The sequence below is a fragment of the Mobula hypostoma genome, unplaced genomic scaffold (genome assembly GCF_963921235.1).
Source record: "Mobula hypostoma unplaced genomic scaffold, sMobHyp1.1 scaffold_36, whole genome shotgun sequence".
NCBI lineage: Eukaryota > Metazoa > Chordata > Chondrichthyes > Myliobatiformes > Myliobatidae > Mobula > Mobula hypostoma.
Window position 1 is genome coordinate 3,170,123 of NW_026948187.1, and position 23,037 is coordinate 3,193,159.

The 23,037-nt window shown below is 45.6% G+C and overlaps 1 protein-coding gene across 1 annotated transcript; it reads left to right on the forward strand.

Annotated features, from left to right (window-relative positions):
* The first annotated feature begins 3,439 nt into the window (after nt 1-3,439).
* On the forward strand, nt 3,440-21,426 carry LOC134341668 (zinc finger protein 229-like). Its single transcript, XM_063039593.1, has 2 exons — nt 3,440-3,471; nt 12,380-21,426. Exon 2 carries the CDS (start codon nt 12,790-12,792, stop codon nt 13,909-13,911), a length of 1,122 nt encoding a protein of 373 aa, XP_062895663.1. The 5' UTR covers nt 3,440-3,471; nt 12,380-12,789; the 3' UTR covers nt 13,912-21,426.
* Nucleotides 21,427-23,037: the final 1,611 nt, after the last annotated feature.

Consider the following 23,037-nt stretch of genomic DNA (forward strand, 5'->3'; position numbering starts at 1 on the left):
GATTCTTTTGTGAAAGGTGACTTACCCTCTACTTTCTATGAGGCTTCTATTTCTTTAATTCTTCAAAAAGATAAAGATCCCACTGACTGTGCTTCATATAGACCTATTTCATTACTAAATGTCGACGCTAAGATTTTGTCAAAGACAATGGCCAATCGGTTGGACAATATTTTGAGTAAAATTATTTTTAAAGATCAAACAGGCTTTATAAAGGGTCGCTATTCTTTTTCAAATGTTCAGAGACTATTTAACATTATATATTCGTCCTCTTTTAAAACTCCACAGTGTGTTGTATTTTTGGATGCTGAAAAAGCGTTCGATCGAGTCGGATGGAAATATTTATTCAATGTTTTAGAGAAATTTGGTTTTGGTGTTAATTTTAATAATTGGATTAAAATGATATATAAAGCCTCTATTGCTACCGTTGTCACTAACAATTGTAGGTCTCCTTTTTTTCAGCTTTCACGGGGGACAAGGCAAGGCTGTCCATTAAGTCCTTTGTTGTTTAATTTAATATTAGAACCCTTTGCTATTGCTCTTCGTGAGGCTAAAAATATCCATGGAATTTTTGTGAATGAAACCATGCATAAGATCTCTCTTTACGTTGATGCTTTATTGGTTTATATATCTAATCCTAACAAATCTATTCCTGCCTTGCTAAAATTATTTAATGAATTTGGAGGTTTTTCAGGATATAAAATAAATTTTAGTAAAAGTGAATTGTTTCCTTTAAATGATTCTGTCTCTATATATGATAATACTCCGCTTGGAATCACAGATTCTTTTGGACATTTAGGTATTATAATTACTAAAAAATATAAGGATCTTTATAAAGCCAATTTCGTTCCTTTAGTAGACTCTATGAAGTATTTATTTAGTAGATGGAGTCCACTTACAATTTCACTTGTTTGTCATATTCATATAGTTAAAATGATGATTTTACAAAAATTTTTAGATTTATTTCAGAATATTCCTGTATTTTTGACTAGGAAGTTTTTTGATCGGATTGATTCTATTATTTTATCTTTTATTTGGAATAATAAAAGACCAAGAATTAGTAAATGTCACTTACAAAAATTGAAAAGGGATGGAGGTCTTGCTTTGCCTAACCTAAGAATGTATTATTGGACTGTTAATGTGCGATACATGTCTTTTTGGTTATATTGGGTTGATAAGATGTAGGCCTGGAACTGAAAGTTGTAAAACAGTTTTATTTAACCTCGTTATTAGCAGCTGCTTTACCTACGCAATTAGCCAAAGTTGTTAATTTAAACCTATATCCTGTGATTAAGTATTCTTTACAAATTTGGCTCCAGTTCCGCAATTTTTTTAATTAAAAAAAAACTAAACTTTGTAGATTAATTTATCGAAATTACTTTTTTAAGCCTTCTTTGAGTGATCCTTTTTTTTTACTTTGGGAAAATAAAGGTATTAATTCTTTTTTGGATTTATTTAAAGAAGATATATTGATGTCTTTTGAACAATTAATTGATAAATATTCTCTTTCATACTCACACTTTCTGCAATACCTTCAAGTTAGACATTTTTACAAAAATATTTAAGTAATTTTCCTTACATATTGGAGGCTGACCTGTTAGATACTATTATGAGTATGAATCCTTCAATCAAGAGTTCCGTTGGAAGAATTTATAATTTATTATTACAACGGGATAAGCGTCCTTTATCTAATATTAAACAGGATTGGGAAAAGGAACTCAATTTGACTTTTACGACGGAGGATTGGATGCGGATTTTGATGTTGGTTAGCTCTTCTTCAATTTGTGCTACCCATTCATTGATTCAATTTAAAATTGTACATCGTTATCATTTGACGAAGGAGAGACTTTCTAAAATCTTTTATAATGTTGATAGTCATTGAGATAGACGTAAAACTGAGATAGCTACACTGGCACATATGTTTTGGTCTTGTTCTATGTTGGAACGGTTCTGGAAATCGTTTTTTTCAACAATTTCTAAAGCACATAAAATCAATCTACAACCTAATAAATTAACTGTGCTTTTTGGAATAATTTCTGAAAATATTCATGGTATTTCTGTGTCTGACCAACACGTTATTGCATTTGTTACATTGATAGCTAGGAGGGCCATTTTGTTGAAGTGGAAGGATACATAAGCTCCCACTTTGTCACAATGGTTCTCTCAAGTGATGCTCTGTCTTCGTTTGGAGAAAATTCGAAGTCGAACCTTTGAACCTTTATTTGATTTTGAGAAAAGGTGGGGCTCATTTGTTCCTTATTATCATTTGAGCTAATTGATAGATTTTTTTTCCACGATCTAATTGTAAATTTTTTAGTATATTTTCTTTTCTTGCTGGCGGTTTGATGTTTATTTTTAGGAGCTTTTTGTATGACGCATGACTCCGGGGTTGTACACCTAATGGGTTCTTATTTTTTCTCACATTTTCTGCTTAGAAGGTTTTTTTTTGTTATCACAAACTTTTTTTTTCCAATCTTTAAGATAATGTCTTTTTTGAGACATTGTAAGTGTTGTTACTTCAACGTGCTCATGTTATTTCATTTGCATAATATAACAATTAAAAGATTTGAAAAGAAAGAATTTCTTGCAGGTATCTCTCCAGGTTGAATAAAGCGATGAGTTCACTGTGGTTTTAACGTTCTTCAGGGCTCTGGTCTAAGGTGGTTAAGCTCCTTCTTCCCTGCCTTTTTGAACTTTTTGTGTAATTTTCACTCATTCAAAGGACTGTGCCTCAGACAGCTGCAATGCGTCTCTAAAGTCTGACAGCAGATGAGCAAGTGAACCTTCGATGCTGTAGAGTCAGAAACCAAAGAGTTACCAGCTTGAATTGGGGCTTTGGGGCTCCAGAAAGAGATGGGAACTAGAGTTTACAAGGAGGAGGAGGAAGAGGAATCAGACGAGCAGGATGTGGCTCAAATGAAAGATCAGAAACATTCTGAAACTGTTTGATTGAAAAAAAAGGTGGTTAATTTGTGCAAAATACTGGAGCAAATCAACAGATCAGGCCGCAAATGTGGAGAGGAATAAATAGACAATGTTTAGGCTGAGCCCCTTCAGCATGCCTGGAGTCTGTACTCCTCTGCTTAGTTGCCGCCTGAACTGGAGAGTTCCTCCAGCATTTTGTGTGTATGTGTCTACATTTCCACCAACAGCAGAATCTCTTGTGTTTCATACCTGCATTTGTAAGAAGGTTCTACTTTGGCATTAGGCACGCGGAAAGTTTGATGCTATTAACTGCATTGATTATGGGAGCTGCTTTCTGCATTAAAAGAGCTGCTGAGTTTTCTACACACAAAAAAAACCTGAGGTATGGACATGGAACCGGTGCTTGCAGGAACTTTTAATGGCACCGTGATTACCCAGAAAGCTCTGCGCAATAATTTTCGCCGTCGCTGAAACACCGATCGAATACAGGCTGTTCCTGAATATCGCGCATGCGCGCAGTACACAAAGGCCTCGGGAATTCGGCTCCAGGTAAGAGATATTCCCCGGCTGCGGGAGGGGATTTTCAACACCGATTCGGGACAATTGCTGTGAGCTCCGGACACCGTGGCCCGTAATCCCGCAATCCCGGGACAGTCCTGTTCTCTTCCCTCTCTCAGCACCACGATCCGTACACGGGTCCCGGGGAGCTTCCGGCTGATGAGGGAATGGGAACCGATGGATCTCTCAGACAGAGCTGAGCTCCAGCTGTCTAAATGCAAGGATTGGGAACTCGGAGAAAGGGAACAAAATCTTTTACATCACCAGCTGATAAAATCACTTTTGTTCTGCCTCCAATCACAAACAAGAGAAAATCTGCAGATGCTGAAAATCTAAGCAACACACACAAATTGCTGGAGGAATTCAGCATTCGTACTCTTTTCCATAAATGCTGCCCGACCTGCTGAGTTCCTCCAGCATTTTGTGTGTGTTGCTTGTTTTACCCCCTCTTGTTCTGGACCTTTCTACCCGTGAGAACACGTTTTGACCCATTCTCTCTGGGTACATAATGATATCAAACACTTTTCTCCTGAGCGTCAAGTAGCTTTCACATCACAAATGTGACAGACTCCAATGAGACAGACTCCTGCCCTTCCCTTCATATTCATTGGCCGTCAGTCACGTGGGGAAGGGTTCAGGGGAAATATTTATGTACAATACAGAAACTGGTATTACCTGTGTGTATTGTGGCAATGCAAAAGTTGCTGGAGAATTTGCAAGTGGGAGGAAGTGGAGTGATATTTGGAAATCTGACTTTTTAAAGTGTCATTTAGCAAGCAAATCAGATATGGACGGTGTGCAAAAGCTGGAGTGAGAAAATCCTTCATCACCCTCTACAGGCCTGCTACATAGGTTGTGTGAGAGTGCAGATTAACTTGATCAAACTCAGAGGATACCTTATTAACAGTGATTTGCTGGCTGTTAAAATAAATACCTCTATTTAAAATTCAGTGTGCACATGTTGTTATCACTGGGTAAAAATTGCACAGCACAAGATTTTTCGGCACCCCGATCATTACAAATTAGACGGGACATTGGTGGGAAGGTGGGGAGACTTCCAGTGTACTTGACACCATCACCTACAAGATGTGCATCCAGCTGCAGCTTGTAACCCTGCACGTTAGGGAGTTGGAGCTGGAAATGGATGAATTCCAGATCATCTGGGATAGATATGACATGAAGAGAGGTGAGTTACACCCAAGGTGCAGGACACAGGAAACTGGGTGAGAGTCCGGAAGGGGAATGAGGTTAAATAGCCATCGCAGAGTACTCGTGTGGCCATTACACACAACAACAGGTAGACCACTTTAGAAACTGTTAGGGGGGATTACCAAGCAGAGGAATGTCAAAGGGCTGATAGGGGATTTGTTAGTTCGGGAATTAAAACTAGCAGAGATCAAATATCCTCGTGGTAAGGCTTGCTAGTGCTAGTGTGTGGTGGTGGGGGGAGGATAAATTAAGGTTTCAGAAGGGATTGGAGTCAGAATGCCAGAACAGATAGTGGAGAGGACGAATTGAAATGACTTGTATCCTTAATATACATGAGAAGTAGAAATCTTTACATTACTTCTCCATCTAAATGTGCAATGTGTAATTTATAATAAATCGTTTGTACATGGGACAGTCATTATAACACAGAAATACAATCGCATCAGCATGAATTAATCAGTCTGATGGCCTGGTGGAAGAAGCTGTCCCGGAGCCTGTTGGGCCTGGCTTTTATGCTGTGGTTCCATTTCCTGGAGGGCAGCAGCTGGAACAGTTTGTGGTTGGGGTGCCTCGGATCCCCAATGATCCTTCGGGCCTTTATACGCACCTGTCTTTGTAAATGTCCTGAACAGTGGGAAGTTCACATCTACAGATGCTCTGGGCTGTCCACACCACTCTCTGCAGGTTCCTGCGATTGAGGGAAGTACAGATCCCATACCAGGCAGTGATGCAGTCAGTCAGGATGCTCTCAATTGTGCCCCTGTAGAAAGTCCTTAGGATTTGGGACCGATACTAGACTTGCCCAAACATCTGAGGTGAAAGAGGCTCACAGCCACATACCACACAGCCGGTATGTACAGACCAAATGAGATCCTCGGTGGTGTTTATACCGAGGAATTTAAAGCTGTTCACCCTCTCAACCCCAGGTCCATTGATGTCAATAGTGATCAGCCTGTCTCCATTCCTTCTGTAGTACAGCGGTCCCCAACCATGGGGCCGCAAAGCTTGTGCTAGGGGGCCGGGAGGAACCGATAGGAGTCAGCTGCACCTTTCCTCATTCCCTGTCACGCACTGTTGAACTTGAACACAGGGTTGTTAACTGTCCCTTATTTGCTGGGACATCCCGTATATTGGGCTAAATTGGTTTGTCCCATACGGATTGTCCCGTATTTCCCCCGCTAAGGTAGAGTGTTCCTATGAAACCATTCATGCCAAAATGGCGTGAAGCGAAGAAGCAATTACCATTAATGGGAAAAATTTATGAGCATTCCCAGACCCAAAAAATAACCTACCAAATCATACCAAGTAACATATAAAACCTAAAATAACACTAACATATACAAACGTAGTAAAAGCAGGAATGATATGATAAATACACAGCCTATATAAGGTAGAAATAATGTATGTACAGTGTCGTCGGGAAGATTAAGCCAAAGCCGATTTGCGGGAAAAAAAATCGGCACGTACGCGCATGTACACACAGTGCCCACGCAAGGCTTCATGGTCATTGTAGTCTTTCTCGGGGTAAACGCAAGTGTCCCGTATTTGACTGCTACTTTTGTCCCTTATTTGGGAGTGAGAGAGTCGGCAACCCTAACTGTAAAAGACATGTTGAGGTGAGTTTAACCCTACTTGAACACTGCCCACCCCCCCCCCACAAGAATATTGTCAATTTTTAACCGGTCCGCGGTGCAGAAAAGGTCGGGGACCCCTGCTGTAGTACACAACCAGTTCCTTTGTTTTTGTGACATTGAGGGAGAGGTTGCTTTCTTGACACCCAGACAGATGTTGCTCAGACAAAGTCAGCAATCAAAAGGTTGAGCATGGTGCGATGAATGTACTGAGCTGTGTATATCACAATGCAGGAAGCATCATTGGAAAGCCAGATGAGCTCAGGGCATGGAATCATGATATTGTCGCCATTTCTGGGACTTGGTTGCGCCCAACAGTCTGAGGGATTTTGAGGAACAAATTTGTAGAGAGATCGCAGATCATGCCAAGAAACAAAGGTTGATTCAGTCAGTGATTATAACTTTCCATATATTGACTGGGGCTCCCATACTTAAAAGGACTAGATGGGGTAGAGTTTGTGAAATGTGCCCTTAATCAGTACATAGAACTCCTGATGTCGAAGTATGCAATAAGCTGTTAGGGAATGATCCAGGGCTGGTGACAGAAATTAGTGATCATAATGCTATGAGATTCAAAGTAAATATGGAAAAAGAGAGGTTTGGACCATGAGTTGAGATTCTAAATTGGAGAAAGGTTAATTTTGATGGTATCAGAAAGGATCTAGAGGAACAGATTTGTAGAGAGATTGCAGACTATGTTAAGAAACAAATGTTGATGTAGTAAGTGATTATAATTTTCCAAATATTGACTGTGTCTCCCATACTGTAAAAGGTCTAGCTGGGGTAGAGTTTTTCAAATGTGTCCTTAATCAGCATGTAGAATTCCCAATGTAGAAGTGTGCAATAAGATATTGGGAAATGATCCAGGGCTAGTGATGGAAATTAGTGTGTGGGAACACCTTGTATCAACTGATCATAATGCCATGAGATTCCAAGTAAATATGGAAAAGAGAGATCTGGACCACGGGTTGAGATTCTAAATTGGAGAAAGGTCAATTTTGATGGTATCAGAAAGGATCTGACAAGTGTGGATTGGGACAGGCTGTTTTCTGGCAAAGGAGTACTTGGTAAGTGGGCATCCTTCAGAAGTGGAATTTTGATGTGTAGAGTTTGTATGAGCCTGCCAAATTAAAAGTTGAAAGGTAACTGGTGCAGGGAACCTTGGTATTCAAGAGATATTGAGGCCCCAGATATCTTGTGCCTCTGAATGCCTCAGACTGTTGGGTGCTACCAAGCCTCATTAATGACTGCAAATCATAATTCAATGCCCTGAGCATATCTGATTTTTTTGTAGTTGTCTTCTGTTAGTTTTAAAAACTTTACAATAGTTGTGTTCTATTATTTGCCGTCTCTTTGGCTTTTATGTTGGCTTTGGCTTCTCGTTTCAGCCATGGTTGTGTCCTCCTGCCTTTCCAATGCTTCCACTTCTTTGAAATGTATCTATCACTCACCTCCTGAAATTCTCCCAGAATCTCCAGAAATTGCTGCTCCATCATTAATCCTACCAGTCTCTCCTTCCAATCAAGTTTGGCCGGCTCCTCTGTCATAGGAACATGGAGAAGTTCTGTTAAACAGGTCATTCAGCCCATCGAGACAATGCCTAAAATATTTAAACTCTCTGATGCAACGTCCCACACTGGGACCACAGCCCTCCATACCCCCACCATCCAGGTACCCATCCAAATTCAGCTGGCATGAGCCACTTGTGCTGGCATCTCATTCCACACTCTCACAACCATTTCAGTGAAGAGTTTTTCCACATGTTCCTCTTAAATTTTCACCTTCCCCATTTACCCATGACCTCTGGTTGTCATCGCACCCAACCTCAGTGGAAAAAGCCTGCTTGCATTTACCCTGTCTAAACCCTCATAATTGTGTATACTTCCTACAGTTTCTATCTTTAACTTTTATTCTGACAAGCACATATCCAAATTTTTTCAAAATTTTGCTTTGAAGGCCTCCCATTTACCATAAAGCAGCCTGTCCCAGTCCACAGTTGCCAGATCCGACTGTCATAATTCCAGGTGTTGATCCGTGCCCTGAACACATCCGCCTTTCCTACGATGCTCCTGGTATTGAAATATACAGGGGTCAGCATATTCACTGCACCATGCTCAACTTTTTCATTTCTGGGTCTGAGATCTGAACAACATCTGTCTCCACAACCCCTCCACTCTCTGCTCTGTTATTCAGGCTCCCATTCCACCTTCAAATTTAATTTAACACCCCGCCACATCCCACCTCCCACCACTATCACTCCTTTGGCTTTCATCTCCCAGATCAATGAAAAGCAGGTGCATACCAGGTACAGACAGATAGGAACAAATGAGGTTCTTATGAAGTACAGGAAATTCAAGTGAACACTTATGAAAGAAATAAAAGAAGGCATGAGGTTGCCCCAGCAGACAAGGTGAAGGAGAATCCTCAGGGATTCTGCAGATATGCTAAAGCAAAAAGATTGCAAGGGAAATAATTAATCTTCAGCAAGATCAAAATGATAATCCATATGAGGAGACAAAATAGATGTGGGAGATATTTTTTGCATCCGTATTTACTCAGGAGATGGACACAGAGTCTATGGAAGTGAGGCAAAGCAGCATCAACTTCATGGACCTGTACAGATTACAGAGGTGGAGGTGTTTGCTGTCTTATGCCAAATTAGCGTCGATAAATCCCCAGGGCTTGACAAGTTGTTCCCTGGGACCCTGCAGAAGACAGGTGCAGAAATTGTCGAGGCCCAAGCATAGATAAATAATTCACTCTTCGTGACAGGTGACGGACTGGAGGATTGGAGGACAGCCAATGTTGTTCTGCTGTTCAAGAAAATCTCTAAAAATATATGAGGAAATCTTATGTTGGTGAGCTTGACATCAGTAGGGGGAAAGTTATTGCAACACATGTGCAGGAACCAGATGTATAAGTATTTGGATAGATGTGGACTGATTAAGTATAGGCAGCATGGCTTTGTGCATGGCAGGTCATGTCTAGCCAATCTTACAGATTTTCTCGAGGAAGTTATAAGGAAAGTGGATTAAGGCAAAGCAGTGGATGTAGTCTACATGGACTTTTGCAAAGCACTTGACAAGGTCTCATATGGGTGGTTGGTCAAGAAGGTTCAGTCACTCAGCACTTAAGATTAGACATTAAATTGGATGACGCACTGAAGCCAGAGTGTGGTAGCAGATGTTTGTCCCTCTGACTGCAACCTGTGACTGGTGGTGTGCCATAGAGATCAGTGCTGGGTCTGTTATTGTTTGTCATCTATATCAGTAATCTGCAGTGAGGAAGGTTTTCAAAGCTTGCAGAGGGATTTGGACCAGCTGGAAAAATGGGCTGAAAAATGGCAGATGGAGTTTAATACAGACAAGTGTGAGGTATTGCATTTTGGAAGGACAAACGAAGGTAGAACATACAGGGTAAATGATAAGGCACTGAGGAGTGCAGTGGAACAGAGTGATCTGTGAATACAGATACAAAATTCCCTAAAAGTGTCATCACAGGTAGATAGGGTCATAAAGAGAGCTTTTGGTACATCGGCCTTTATTAATCAAAGTATTGAGTATAAGAGTTGGAATGTTATGATGAGGTTGTATAAGGCATTGACGAGGCTGAATTTGGAGTATTGTGTACAGTTTTGGTCACCAAATTACAGAAAGAAAATTAATAAGGTTCAAAGAGTGCAGAGTAGGTTTACAAGGATTTTGCCGGGACTTGAGAAACTGAGTTACATGGAAAGGTTGAATAGGTTAGGACTTTATTCCCTGAAGCGTAGAAGGATGAGGGGAGATATGATAGAGGTATGTACAATTATAGAAACATAGAAACATAGAAAATAGGTGCAGGAGTAGGCCATTCGGCCCTTCGAGCCTGCACCGCCATTTATTATGATCATGGCTGATCATCCAACTCAGAACCCTGCCCCAGCCTTCCCTCCATACCCCCTGACCCCCGTAGCCACAAGGGCCATATCTAACTCCCTCTTAAATATAGCCAATGAACTGGCCTCAATTGTTTCCTGTGGCAGAGAATTCCACAGATTCACCACTCTCTGTGTGAAGAAGTTTTTCCTAATCTCGGTCCTAAAAGGCTTCCCCTCTATCCTCAAACTGTGGCCCCTCGTTCTGGACTTCCCCAACACCGGGAACAATCTTCCTGCATCTAGCCTGTCCAATCCCTTTAGGATCTTATACGTTTCAATCAGATCCCCCCTCAATCTTCTAAATTCCAACGAGTACAAGCCCAGTTCATCCAGTCTTTCTTCATATGAAAGTCCTGCCATCCCAGGAATCAATCTGGTGAACCTTCTTTGTACTCTCTTTGTACTTTCTTTGTTTATGATGGATATAGATAGAGTGAATGCGATCAGGCATTTTCCACTGAGGCTAGGGGAGAAAAAAAAAACATGGGTTATAGATGATGGGGGGAAGTTTAAAGGGAACATTTGGGGGGCTTCTTCACACAGAGAGTGGTGGGAGTATGGAATGAGCTGCCAGATGAGGTGGTAAATGCGGGTTCTTTTTTAACATTTAAGAATAAATTGGACAGATACATGGATGAGAGGTGTATGGAGGGATATGGTCCAGGTGCAGGGCAGTGGGACTAGGCAGAAAATGGTTTGGCACAGCCAAGAAGGGTCAAAAGGCCTGTTTCTGTGCTCTAATGTTCTATGATAACATGGTTAGCTGGAGCAGCAAATTTGTGGATGAAACCGAGACTCGGGGTTTAAGAGACTGTGCGAGGTCTATCATGGCTTGCAGTGCAAACTGGAGCAGCTGGAAAAGTGGCCTGAGAATTGGAAAATAGAATTTAATGCAGACAAATGTGATGTGTTGAACTTTGGTAGGACCTACAAATGTAGATCTTTCTCAGTGGCTGGTAGGGCATAGAGGAGTGTTGTTGAAGAAAGGGATCTGGGAATACAGGTGTATATTTTATTGGAAGTGGTGTCACAGTTAGATAGGGACAGAAGGAAAGATTTTGGCACATCGGCCTTCATTAATTGAAGTACTGAGTACAGGAGATGGATGTTATGTTGACTTTGTACAAGACATTGGTGAGGCCTAATTTGGAGTATTGTGTGCAGTTTTGGTGACCTACTTACAGGAAAGATGTTAAAGAGGTTGAAAGAGTTCAGAGAAAATTTGCAAGGACTTTGCCAGGTCTGGTGGACTTAGGTTATGAGGAGAGATTGAACAGGCCAGGGCTTTATTCCTTGGAATGTAGAAGATTAAGGGGAGGTTTGATGGAGGTGTACCAAAATTATGAGGGTTATAGATAGGGTAAATGTAAGCTGGGATTGGGTGGGACTACAACCAGAGGCCATGGGTTAAGGGTGAAAGGTGAAATGTTAAGGGGAACATGAGGGGAAACTTCCTCACACAGAGGGTCATCCAGGTGTGGAATGAGCATCCAGCACAACTGGTGTATGTGAGCTCAATTTCAACATTTATGAAGTTTGTATAGGTACCGGGATTGTAGGGGTATGGGAGTGGAAAGTTTAAATAGTTCAACTCCAACTATATGGGCCAAAGGGCCTGTTTCTGTGTTGTACTTTTCTATGACTGTGACAAGAACCTTCAGTAATACTAATATTCACTCAAATTCCTTTTAACAGCTGTGCAGACCAACCATACATCTGAGTAGGAGATATTTACATGGCATTAAAACTGTGGCACTTTCAGTTAACAGTACATAAAGAAAATCCGAGCTGCACATTAGCAAAGGCTATTTGTGTGAGAGTGCTTCAGTTACTGTGAGGCCAGGCAATGCCGCTCAGGCAGAACGGGGAATAACACCAGTGGAGAGAGTCAAACCGAACCAGGTCACAGATTGGAGTTGGCAGAAATGCCCCATTCTTATAGAGACAGGAAGAGCATCAGAGAATTTGATGGTCATTCCAGTCACCAGCACTGTGACCAGCTAGAAGATGATTTCTCTCTCCAACTTGGGTTGAACCTCACTGTAACAGTGCGATGTCGGATCACACCTTGGCAACTAAAGTGATCTTATCTGAACTGTTATCCTTCACCCATTGATGGATTTTGTAAATCTTTTTTCAGGTTTAAAAAGGACAGGGAATTTGTCTTTGGGAATCTCGAACACGGCACGCCAATTTTGCTGTCTCTGTCTTGATATTTAAGAAGTGGAGCAAGGGATTCACTCGATCATCCTTCCTGCTCAGACTGTGGGGAGGGATTCACTCGATCATCTGAACGACTGACATGCCCGTCATTTTACACAGGGGGGGAACCCATTCATCTGCTCAGACAGTGGGAATGGATTCACTCGGTCATCTCAACTGAAGGTACATCAGCAAGTTCACACCGGGACAAGGACATTCACCTGTTCTGTGTGTGGGAAGGGATTCAGTCGGTCTTCCCACCTGTGGACACACTGGTCAGTTCACACTGGGCAGAGGCTGGTCATCTGCTGAATTTGTGGGGAAGGATTCACTCGGTCATCTGACCTAATGGCTCACCAGTCAGTTCACACCGGGGAGTGGCCGTTCTCTTGCTCGGACTGTGGGAAGAGATTCACTTGCTCATCTAAACTGAAGGTACATCAGAGAGTTCACACTGGAGAGAGGCCGTTCACCTGCTCAGTCTGTGGGAAGAGATTCACTCAGTCATCCAACCTACAGAGTCACCAACGAGTTCACACTGGGGAGAAGTCATTCACCTGCAAAGACTGTGGAAAGGGATTCACTAAGTCATCCACCCTATTGGCACACCAGTACGTTCATACTGGGGAGAGGCCATTCACCTGCTCAGAATGTGGGAAAGGATGCACTCAGTCATCTGATCTGCTTGTACACCAGCGAGTTCATACTGGGGAGAGGCCATTCACCTGCTCAGACTGTGGGAAAAGATTCAGTCATTCATCCAACCTAATGGCGCACCAGCGAGTTCACACTGGGGAAAGGGTGTTTACCTGCTCATTCTGTGGGAAGAGATTCACTTGGTCATCTAACCTAATGGTGCACCAGCGAGTTCACACTGGAGACAGGCCGTTCACCTGCTTAGACTGTGGAAAGAGATTCACTCGGGCATCTCACCTACTGACACACCAGTCAGTTCACACTGGGGAGAGGCCGTTCACCTGCTCGGTCTGTGGAAAGGGATTCACTCGGGCATCTCACCTACTGACACATCAGCGAGTTCACACTGGGGAGAGGCCGATCACCTGCTCAGACTGTGGGCAGGGATTCACTCGGGCATCTCACCTACTGAGACACCAGTCAGTTCACACTGGGGAGAGGCCATTCACCTGCTCAGAATGTGGCAAGGGATTCACTCGGTCATCTAATCTGCTGGCACACCAGCGAGTTCACACTGGGGAGAGGCTGTTTACCTGCTCAGTCTGTGGGAAGAGATTCACTCGGTCATCCAACCTAATGGTGCACCAGCGAGTTCATACTGGAGACAGGCCGTTCACCTGCTCAGACTGTGGGAAGGCATTCACACATTCATCCAACCTACAGAGACACCAGCATGTTCACAGTGGGGAGAGGCCATTCACCTGCTCAGACTGTGGGAAGGGATTCACTCGGGCATCTCACCTACTGACACACCAGTCAGTTCACACTGGGTAGAGGCCGTTCACCTGCTCAGACTTTGGGAAGAGATTCTCTCTGTCACCTCAACTGTATGTGCATCATTCAGTTCACACTGGGGAGAGGCCGGTCAAGTGCTGTGAATGTGGGAAGGGATTCACTTAGTAATCTAACCTTGTGACATATTACCGGGTTCACACTTGGGAGAAAGTTTCAATAAGCTGTATGCTGGACATTTGTCTATCACTGTTGCTGAATGCAATTTCGAGAATGACTATCGGTGCTGAACTCTGCAATTATTGCTGCTGCTCACCACACCCAGTTCTGCACCCTGGTCACTGGGCATGGGAGGAGTTTATTCTGCTGCATATTCACCTTTAATGGGACTGGAGTTTAATATTCTGTGTAGTGTTCTCAGTAATATTAGTTGGACTGTTAACTGTTAATTGCTAATTACAAAATGGCTTCTCTGAAGTGTTATACTAAAAGGGCTTCCCGTACTGTTTACTGCTGAGTAAGGGGTTCTCTGTAACAGCATGTTTGGGTTATAATTAGTGATAATGGGAATTGTATTCATTTGCCAGCCAATGGAAGTCATGCTGTGCTATCTTGCATGTGTGTGCTGAGCTGAGGATCGGGGGCTTTTTCAGGTGGCAAGTGGAGAGGACGGATGTGTGGGGAGCGGACAGCGGTTCCAGGGCAGCAGATACCAGACCCTGGGGGTTTGGATTGTGGCTGGAGTCTTGGAAGGACATTGTGAATGGAATTGGAGGCGTGAGCTCCAACGTATTAAAATATTAGGTGCACAAGACTGATAAGTTACTTATGTGGCACCTTTTCTTTTAGTTGTTTCTACTAACCCATCATTACGAATTGCTATAAAGTATGTTCTGGTGGGATGAAAGACGTTACATTCTGGGGGCTCGTCCAGGATTTGAATTCTGTCAGATACAGAGTAAGTTACCGGGTTTAAATTAGGGGAGATGGACTCAGATAAGATTGAACTTTGGTGTGAGATCGATGATGTCCCAGTTAATCATACCTGCTTACTAAGGGGGTGGACATACGTACTCCGGACGATGTGCTAATACGATGTTTGACTATGGTCAGAGCTATCGGTAAGGTTGAGATTGTAAGCAGAAATATTGGTAAAATGTGGGACTCAGCCTTTCTGCTGGTACAGACGGGTGCTGACGTCAAGGAATTGGGACTGCAGCCGTGTATCAGTGACATAGGTGAGGCGGGTCTATGGGGCGTGCACACTGTCATGGAGGAAGTGTTTGAAGGGACACCAATAGCGTTGCCCGCGGCTTGGGGTGCAGATTTTAGAGAGCGGGTCAGTCGTTTTTGAAGGATGAAAGAAGGGAGTGGTCAAATTTTGAGAATGTAATTGATTCTCATTCCCCACGGAAGGAGGAAGGCTCTGAGTTGGCTTCAGCCATTATCTCCCTGGTGAACAGGGCGGTGGGTCCGCGTCAGAAGTTAAGAATTTTCTCAGGGATGACTCCCATTCCCGAAGGGAAAGATGATGATGAAACCTGGGCAGAACATACCTCTCAGCTGCTGGGTGAGTGGCAGTGTTCTGAGGAGGAGAAGCAGCAAAGAGTGGGAGAAAGTTTGAGAAGGGTGGCAGCTGAGGTGGTAAAAGGCGTGGAAGTTAACCAGCCCTTGGCTTCCTGGAAGGAGTATCTGGAAGCATTCGTCGTCTGAACCCTCAGTGCCTAGGTGGCACATGGGGCCTCCACAAGGGTCTAGAAGCATTAGAGGAGGCTTTTGGGCTAACTGGGGGCAGGGTTGAGCTTTCAGGGGGAATTCAGAATTTGTGTCAGGAGAAAGGGGAAAAGCTTTCTGAGTATCTTTTCCGGCTGGAGCGAAGGCTAAATTGCTTGAGACGCCGGGGATCATTTCAGGGAATGAGGTGGATCGGATAAGGATCGACCAGGTAGCCAGGGGCATGCAGAGACATGATGCGGTCGCTACGAGCCTCCGGCAGCCCCGTAGAACGCGTCCGTCACCCCTGTCTTTTGTTCGGTTGCTCAGAGAGGTAAGGGAGGAGGAGGACACATTGGAAGTGGAAGAGGGCCTCGTTAGGACGGTGCCGTCCTCGGTAGCAGCTCCTTGTGGTGAAATGACCGGGGCCAGATCCACGCGGGATATAGCAAAAGAGGTCGCGGCAGGTGGAGTCTCTCCACGTGGGGGGACTAGTGGAAAAAGCCCCTCCCTGAAGGGACGGACAGCACTGAGGCCAGGCAGAGGCTGGGGTCTCGCGAGACGAGGCGTGTGCCATAACTGTGGGGAAGAGGGGAACTTCAGGTGGGAATGTGAACGGCAGGGAGCCCCTTGGAGGGAGAGCCCCCGGGTGTCCCAGCTGGAGAGGAGGGGGGTGTTGGGAAACTTAGAAGAGACTCAGTGAGAGTACGGACTGGAGTTTTCAGGAAAAATATGTTCCCAACAATGTGCCACGGGGCCCTCGAGAGGAAAAGACCCTATCCCAGAAGTATTGGTGGGACCCCGAGAGAGGGGACAGATGCAAAAGCCATACTGGACACGGGGTCGCAGGTCACATTACTGTACCAGTCATTGTACGATCAGTATCTGGCGCATTTACCCCTGACACCTTTCAGTGCACTGGAAATTTGGGGTATCAGTAATGGTGATTACCCATACAATAGCTATTTGTCCGTGAAACTGGAGTTCCTGGAAGCTGAGGTGGGGGTGTCTGAAGCACATGAGGCCCTGGTACTGGTTTACCCTGACACTGGTGAGACTGGGAGTGTGTCCATTCTGGTGGGGATCAACACCCCTATTGTGCAGAGACTCTTCGGAGCCTGTAAGGAAAAGCCGAGAAAGACATTGGAGGCCCTGTCAGTGCACCCAGTGTTCTGAGCTGCTTTTGAGGAAGCGTGGGGTCGCCCGGGGCTGGACGCGGCGTGTGAACGAGTCACTGTGTGGTGTGCCCAGTCGAAGCCCAGGGTGGTACGGCCCGGTGAAGTAGCAAGGTGATGGGGATCCCTAGATTCCCGGGAGTGCCTGAGGGTGAAGCACTTTTAGTGCACACCTCGGAAGACCTTGAGGGGGCGTCGAGATTCCCTGCTGGGGTGCCGGTGAGACCCGAGTTGCAGAAGACCTCGGTGATACAGGCACGCAGGCCGGTGGTGATCGCCAGGAACACTACGAAACCAGGAGGTCACCTTTAAGCAAGGAATGCCTCTGGCACATTTGTTCCTGGAGACGGTTATGCATAGCGCCACCGTGAGGCCAGTTGGGAAGAGCTGTCGGGAAAACGGCCTAAGGTGACAGCTGAAGCTTTTAACTTTGAGGCATCCCCTGTGCCGGAGGGTTGGAAGCGGAGGCTGGTGGAGAAGATGTTGACGATGACAGATATTTTTTCCATTAACGAATTTAATGTGGGTTGTTCCAGGAGCACTCGCCACACCATATGGGTGACTGAGGATACTCTGTTTAGTGAAAGATCACAGAGACTGGCCCCTGCAGATGTGGAAGACGTGCGGCAGCATTTGTGTAAATTGAAGGAGGCTGGGATCATCACAGAGTCCCGAAGCCCTTATGCGTCTCCTATCGTAGTGGCCTGGAAGAAGAATGGGAAGGTTCGTATGTGTGTGGACTATAGAACACTGAAGAGGTGCACGGACCCTGATCAGTACACAGTTCCCCGGGTCGAAGACGTGCTGGCCTGTCTGAGTGGGGCGAAGTGGTTTGGCGTGTTGGATTTGAGGAGTGGATATTACCAGATCCTGATGAGTAAGACCGATAAGGAGAAGACGGCCTTCATTTGCCCTCTGGGATTTTACCAGTTCGGAAGGATGCCCCATGGCATATCGGTGGCCCTTGCCACTTTCCATAGGGTCATGGAGAAGACAGTGGGGGATATGAACCTGCTCGAAGTGCTCGTTTATTTGGATGACCTCATAGTATTTGGATCCACCTTGGAAGAACACGAAGTGAGACTAATGAAGGTGCTCGGCCGTCTGAAGCAGGAAGGGTTAAAACTTTCCCTGGACAAGTGTCAGTTCTGCCAGACGTCGGTTGGCTATGTTGGGCACATAGTCTAGCGAATGGAGTAGTTACAGACCCGGCTAAGATAGAAGCCGTGACCATGTGGCCGAGGTCCCAGACCGTGAGCGCTCTGCGCTCGTTCCTGGGGTTCTGTGGGTGCTACCGGAGATTCGTGAAAGGTTACGCCGGGGTGAGTCATCCCTTGAACCAGTTTCTGCGTGGCTACCCTCCCCTGGGACAGAGGGGGGAGGGGAGGAAAGGACAGGAGGATGGAGAATATTTGAACCCATCAGAGCCCTCCGGACAGAGATGGGATGACAAATGTGAAACGGCTTTCCAGTCACTGAAGGAGATGCTGACTCAAGCGCCGGTATTGGCTTTTGCGGACCCCCGATTGCCCGACGTGCTACACACCGATGCCTGCCATGAGGGCTTGGAGGCCGTCTTGTATCAGGATCAGGGCGCTGGCCTGAGGCCTGTGGCGATTGTCAGCTGGAGTTTGTTGCCATCGGAGAGAAACTATCCCCCTCCCACAAGTTGGAGTTTCTGGCGTTGAAATGGGTGGTGGTGGATAAGCTGAGTGACTATCTCTACGGGGCCAAGTTTGAGGTGCGGACAGACAACAACCCGCTCACCTACATCCTGACCTCGGCGAAACTGGATGTCACAGGCCATCGGTGGTTGGCAGCCTTGTCTGTAAATGATTTCAACCTGAAGTACCGCCCCGGGAGCCGGAATATCGATACGGATGCTCTGTCCCGACGGGGGCATGAGGAACTGAGGAGGACGAGGAGAGGGAGAGTCTTCCTGCATCCGGGGTGAAGGCGATGTGCCAGTCTGCTGTCACCGTGCAGGTTGAGGAGAAGGAGAGGCCAGAACGAGAAGTGGATTCATTCGGGGCATCCGATGCTGCCTTGCCCCTAGTTTACTGTGATCTGACTGTTCTGAAGACACGCAGCTGCCGGAGTTAAGCCCTGGGGAAGTGGCTGCCGCTCAGGGAGATCACACAGGCATTTGCCGTGTCTGGCACGTCGTGAAAGAGGGGGATGTGACAGGCGGAGAAGGCTAAATACGTTTCAGTGTGTCTGCTACTGAGAGAATGGCGTCGGTTGAGGTTGAAGAACCAGATGTTATAACGGGGAACGTCACCCCCGGACCGACCGCGCTGTTGGCAGCTGGTCCTGCCTGAGAAGTATCGGAAGGTTGTGTTGAAGTCTCTCCATGATGACTCCCGACATTTGGGTGTGGAAAAGACCTATGGATTGCTCAAGGATCGGTTTTATTGGCCCCGAATGAGGTCGGAGGTTGAAGAGTACTGCAAGTCCTTCATTCGTTGCATAAGACGGAAGACGCTGCCCGGGCAGGCTGCCCCTTTGTCCCACTAGCAGAGTGCGGGGCCTTTGGACCTGGTGTGTATGGATTTCCTGTCCATAGAACCCGATGCCAACACACGGCAAATGTCTTGGTCATCACGGACCCCTACACCAGGTATGCCCAAGCTTTCCCTACCAAGGATCAGAGGGCGACTACCATGGCGAAAGTGCTATGGGAGAAGTATTTTGTGCATTCTGGTCTTCCTCGGTGGATCCATAGTGACCAGGGACGGGACTTTGAGAGCAAACTCATCTATGAGTTGCTGGGCATGCTGGGGGGTTGAGAAATCGAGGACCACGCCCAATCATCCGCAGGGCGATCCCCAGCCGGGAAGGTTCAATCGGACGCTACTAGACATGCTCGGGACTCTGGAGATCAGCAAAAAGAATTGTTGGAGTCGACATATTAGGCATCTTGTTCACTGTTACAACTGCACACGCAATGAAGCTACTGGTTACCCGCCCTATAATGTCGTGTTTGGGCGCGAGGCGAGGTTGCCCATTGACCTCTGTTTCAGGACTGATGCGGGTGAGGTGTCGCCGAAGCCTTACTTGAAGTATGTGTCTGATATGAGGCAAGAACCGAAAACAGCTGGCCGGGGAGGCAGCCGCCCGACAGAATCAGGGAAATAAGAGGAGGTACGACCAGAAAGTAAAGTTCACTCAATTCCTGCCTGGAGACAGAGTTCTCATCAGGAATCTGGCATTACCGGGAAAACACAAACTGGCTGATCGCTGGGCAGCCACGCCCTATGTGGTGGAGAGTTAAATGCCAAACCTGCTGGTTTTCCGGGTATGGCCCGAGGATGGAAAGGGGCCTGTCAGGATTCTCCATCGGAATCACCTGTTGCCGCTGGGGCAAGATGTGCAGGTAGAGCGGGAGCCTGAAGAGGTGGCTGCACCCCATGCCAGGACTCTGCGTCCCCGCAGGGTGGAGGACGTGCCCACCCCTGGAGAGACGGGCCCAGGCCCAGCCCCTGTGAGGGATACTGATTCGGAAGATGATGACTGGGATGGTTGGTCCATTCTGACGTTCGCTGATGCTCCCGGCACTGAGGAAGAGACTCCCGGCCTTTCCCCCACTGGGTTAGCAGGGGCTAGTGAGGGACAGTCCGTGGTGCCGCAGGGCGCTGAAGGAGTGGATGTAGGGCCTGAAACAGAGATAGAGGGTTCCGAGGTGCAGAAGGGCTTGGGGCACCGCTCGGGGGAGGATTTGCCTCGTAGTTTCAAAGGGTCCCCTGTAGTGTCCGAGGCAGAAAGGGTAGGTGAGGGGATGCGTAGGCCTCAGAGGAGTCGGAAACCCCCAGAGAGATTGGCCTACATGATACCCGGGGAACAAGGTCTGATCTCCACTGTGTTGGGGAGTCATATCACTGCTTTCTGCACGTGGATTGGGCTGTGCGTTCTGCGGGAAGGGATGGCGAATTATCTGAGTATCATGAGGGCATGACTTATTTCGGTGGGGCGGGGTGGAATGTTGGGCTCTCAATATGCTAGGTGAATGCACTGCCTCTACAATCTCTCAGCACCAATCTCAAACTTGCCATCAAAGTGCTGCTGTTGTAGAGTAACACATCTTCATGCTGCACCTTGAAGAAACATAGAAACATAGAAAATAGGTGCAGGAGTAGGCCATTCGGCCCTTCGAGCCTGCACTGCTATTTATTATGATCATGGCTGATCATCCAACTCAGAACCCTGCACTAGCCTTCCCTCCATACCCCCTGATCCCCGTAGCCACAAGGGCCATATCTAACTCCCTCTTAAATATAGCCAATGAACTGGCCTCAACAGTTCCCTGTGGCAGAGAATTCCACAGATTCACCACTCTATGTGTGAAGAAACTATATTCATTTGTTAGCCAATGGAAGTCCTGTTCTGTTATCTTGTATATGTGTGCTGAGTTCAGGAGCGCAGGCATTTTCGCGAGGCGAGCGGAGAGGACGGACGTGCGGGGAACGGACAGCGGTTCCAGGGCGGTAGATACCGGACCTCGGGGGTTCGGATGGTGGCTGGATTCTTGGAAGGACGTTGTGGATGGAATCAGAGGCGTGAGCTCCAACGTATTAATATATTATGTGCACAAGACTGATAAGTTACTTATGTGGCGCCTTTTCTTTTAGTTGTTGCTACACCAAAATTTACTATAAAGTATAATTCTTTACCCGCACTTTGTATATTGTTTCATATTTGTGTCACGGCTGATATTTGCGTGCCTCACACCTTATGCGTGCTAAAGCATTTGGACTGTTTGGCGGGGTTGACGGCTATTCACCCTAGGCAATGGGGGTCAGTTGGAGTAAAAGCCGTTACAATTAAATAGTAAATATAGCCCTGGAAACAGAGTATAGAGATTTTTCTTTTTTTTTTGATTCACAAATATTGACCGATTGCAAGATGTTTGTGACATTCTAAAAAGATTTGTATAAATACAATCCCAACATTTATTAGTCATCTCTCCATTCCAGCACAGACATCATATATTCCATACAGTAAATGTTCAAAACATCCTCGAATCTACACTGGATCCTGAGGCCACTGCCTCTCCGCTAAGGGGTTATGACTACAGAGTGATACAAATCTTCAAAGCTCCTTGAAGTTCTGGAGGGCTGTTTCCCTGGTGACTGAGGAAGAGGCCCACCAGAACTAAACCAAAAAGGAAGTAACATTCTCAACCTCACATGCTCTGTGTTTCCTTATGATCACAATGAATACTGAACACTCAGACATTTTGTAATGGTGAAACTAAAATACCAGTTGCTGTTTTAACCCTGCCGATGTGCATCCAGTAAATCTGCTGGTAGTTCCAGCTCTACAGTGCAAAATAAAACACATAGTTGAATACGATCAGTCTGCCTCAAACACCGGTAATCTGTTCTTTGCAAAAAGCATTATATTGTTATGATATTCATGTGGTTTCCGTCTTTGCTTAGTTAAGCGATTACAATTTCTATCAAATTTCTATACCTTCGAATAACGTAAAACTAAATTTCTCAATGTAATTAAGTTTGGCCCCAGCTCCTGCATAGAATGATGGAGGACAAGGTTTTTCGATACAGCTGAATAGATTGTGAGGTTTGGCTCTCAGTTCCTAGACACCACGACTGATGAAAGCATCTTCACCCGTCCACTCTAACGGGGCACCTATATTTGGTAGGTTTCATTGAGGTTCCCACTCCGAGCGCCCCCATCCCTCCTTTGAGAACAGGCCCAGAATCAGTAAATGTATCACGTAGATAAAGCTTTTTATTCCAAAAATCTTTATTGTAAACTTTGAAAACAACTACTGGGATGAGAACATTTCCACCAATAACAGACTATTTGGTGTCAGGATAAATAAAATGGAAAACCTGTTGTTTCCTTACTGCCCCAATAACTGGTCCAAATAACTTCTGAACATTAGAGTGCTCAACTCTGCAAGGTGCCAAAAGAGTTGGGGGAGATCTTCAATGATTTCTCCGTGTCTACATGTGCTTAGGAGACAGATATAGAGACGATAGAAATGAAGAAATGTTCGGCTAGTCACCGAATGTATACAGTTTACAGAACAGGCGCTTGCTCTCTTGAGGTGAATTTGGATGGATAAATCTCCAGGGCCTGACAACGTGTTTCCTCTGAGCATTCGGGAGGCTAGTGAAACACTCAGTTTAGATTCATTTTCCTACAGCACAGAAACAGGTCTTTCAGCCCATCTGTCTAATTCCCTGCAATGTGTCATGGTCCCTTCTGGCAATCCCCCACCTTGCTATTTACCACAGGAATTGGGCCTCAATCT

Coding starts and splice junctions, on each gene's coding strand:
- LOC134341668 (XM_063039593.1), top strand. CDS start 12,790: ATGGCTCACCAGTCAGTTCACACCGGGGAGTGGCCGTTCTCTTGCTCG.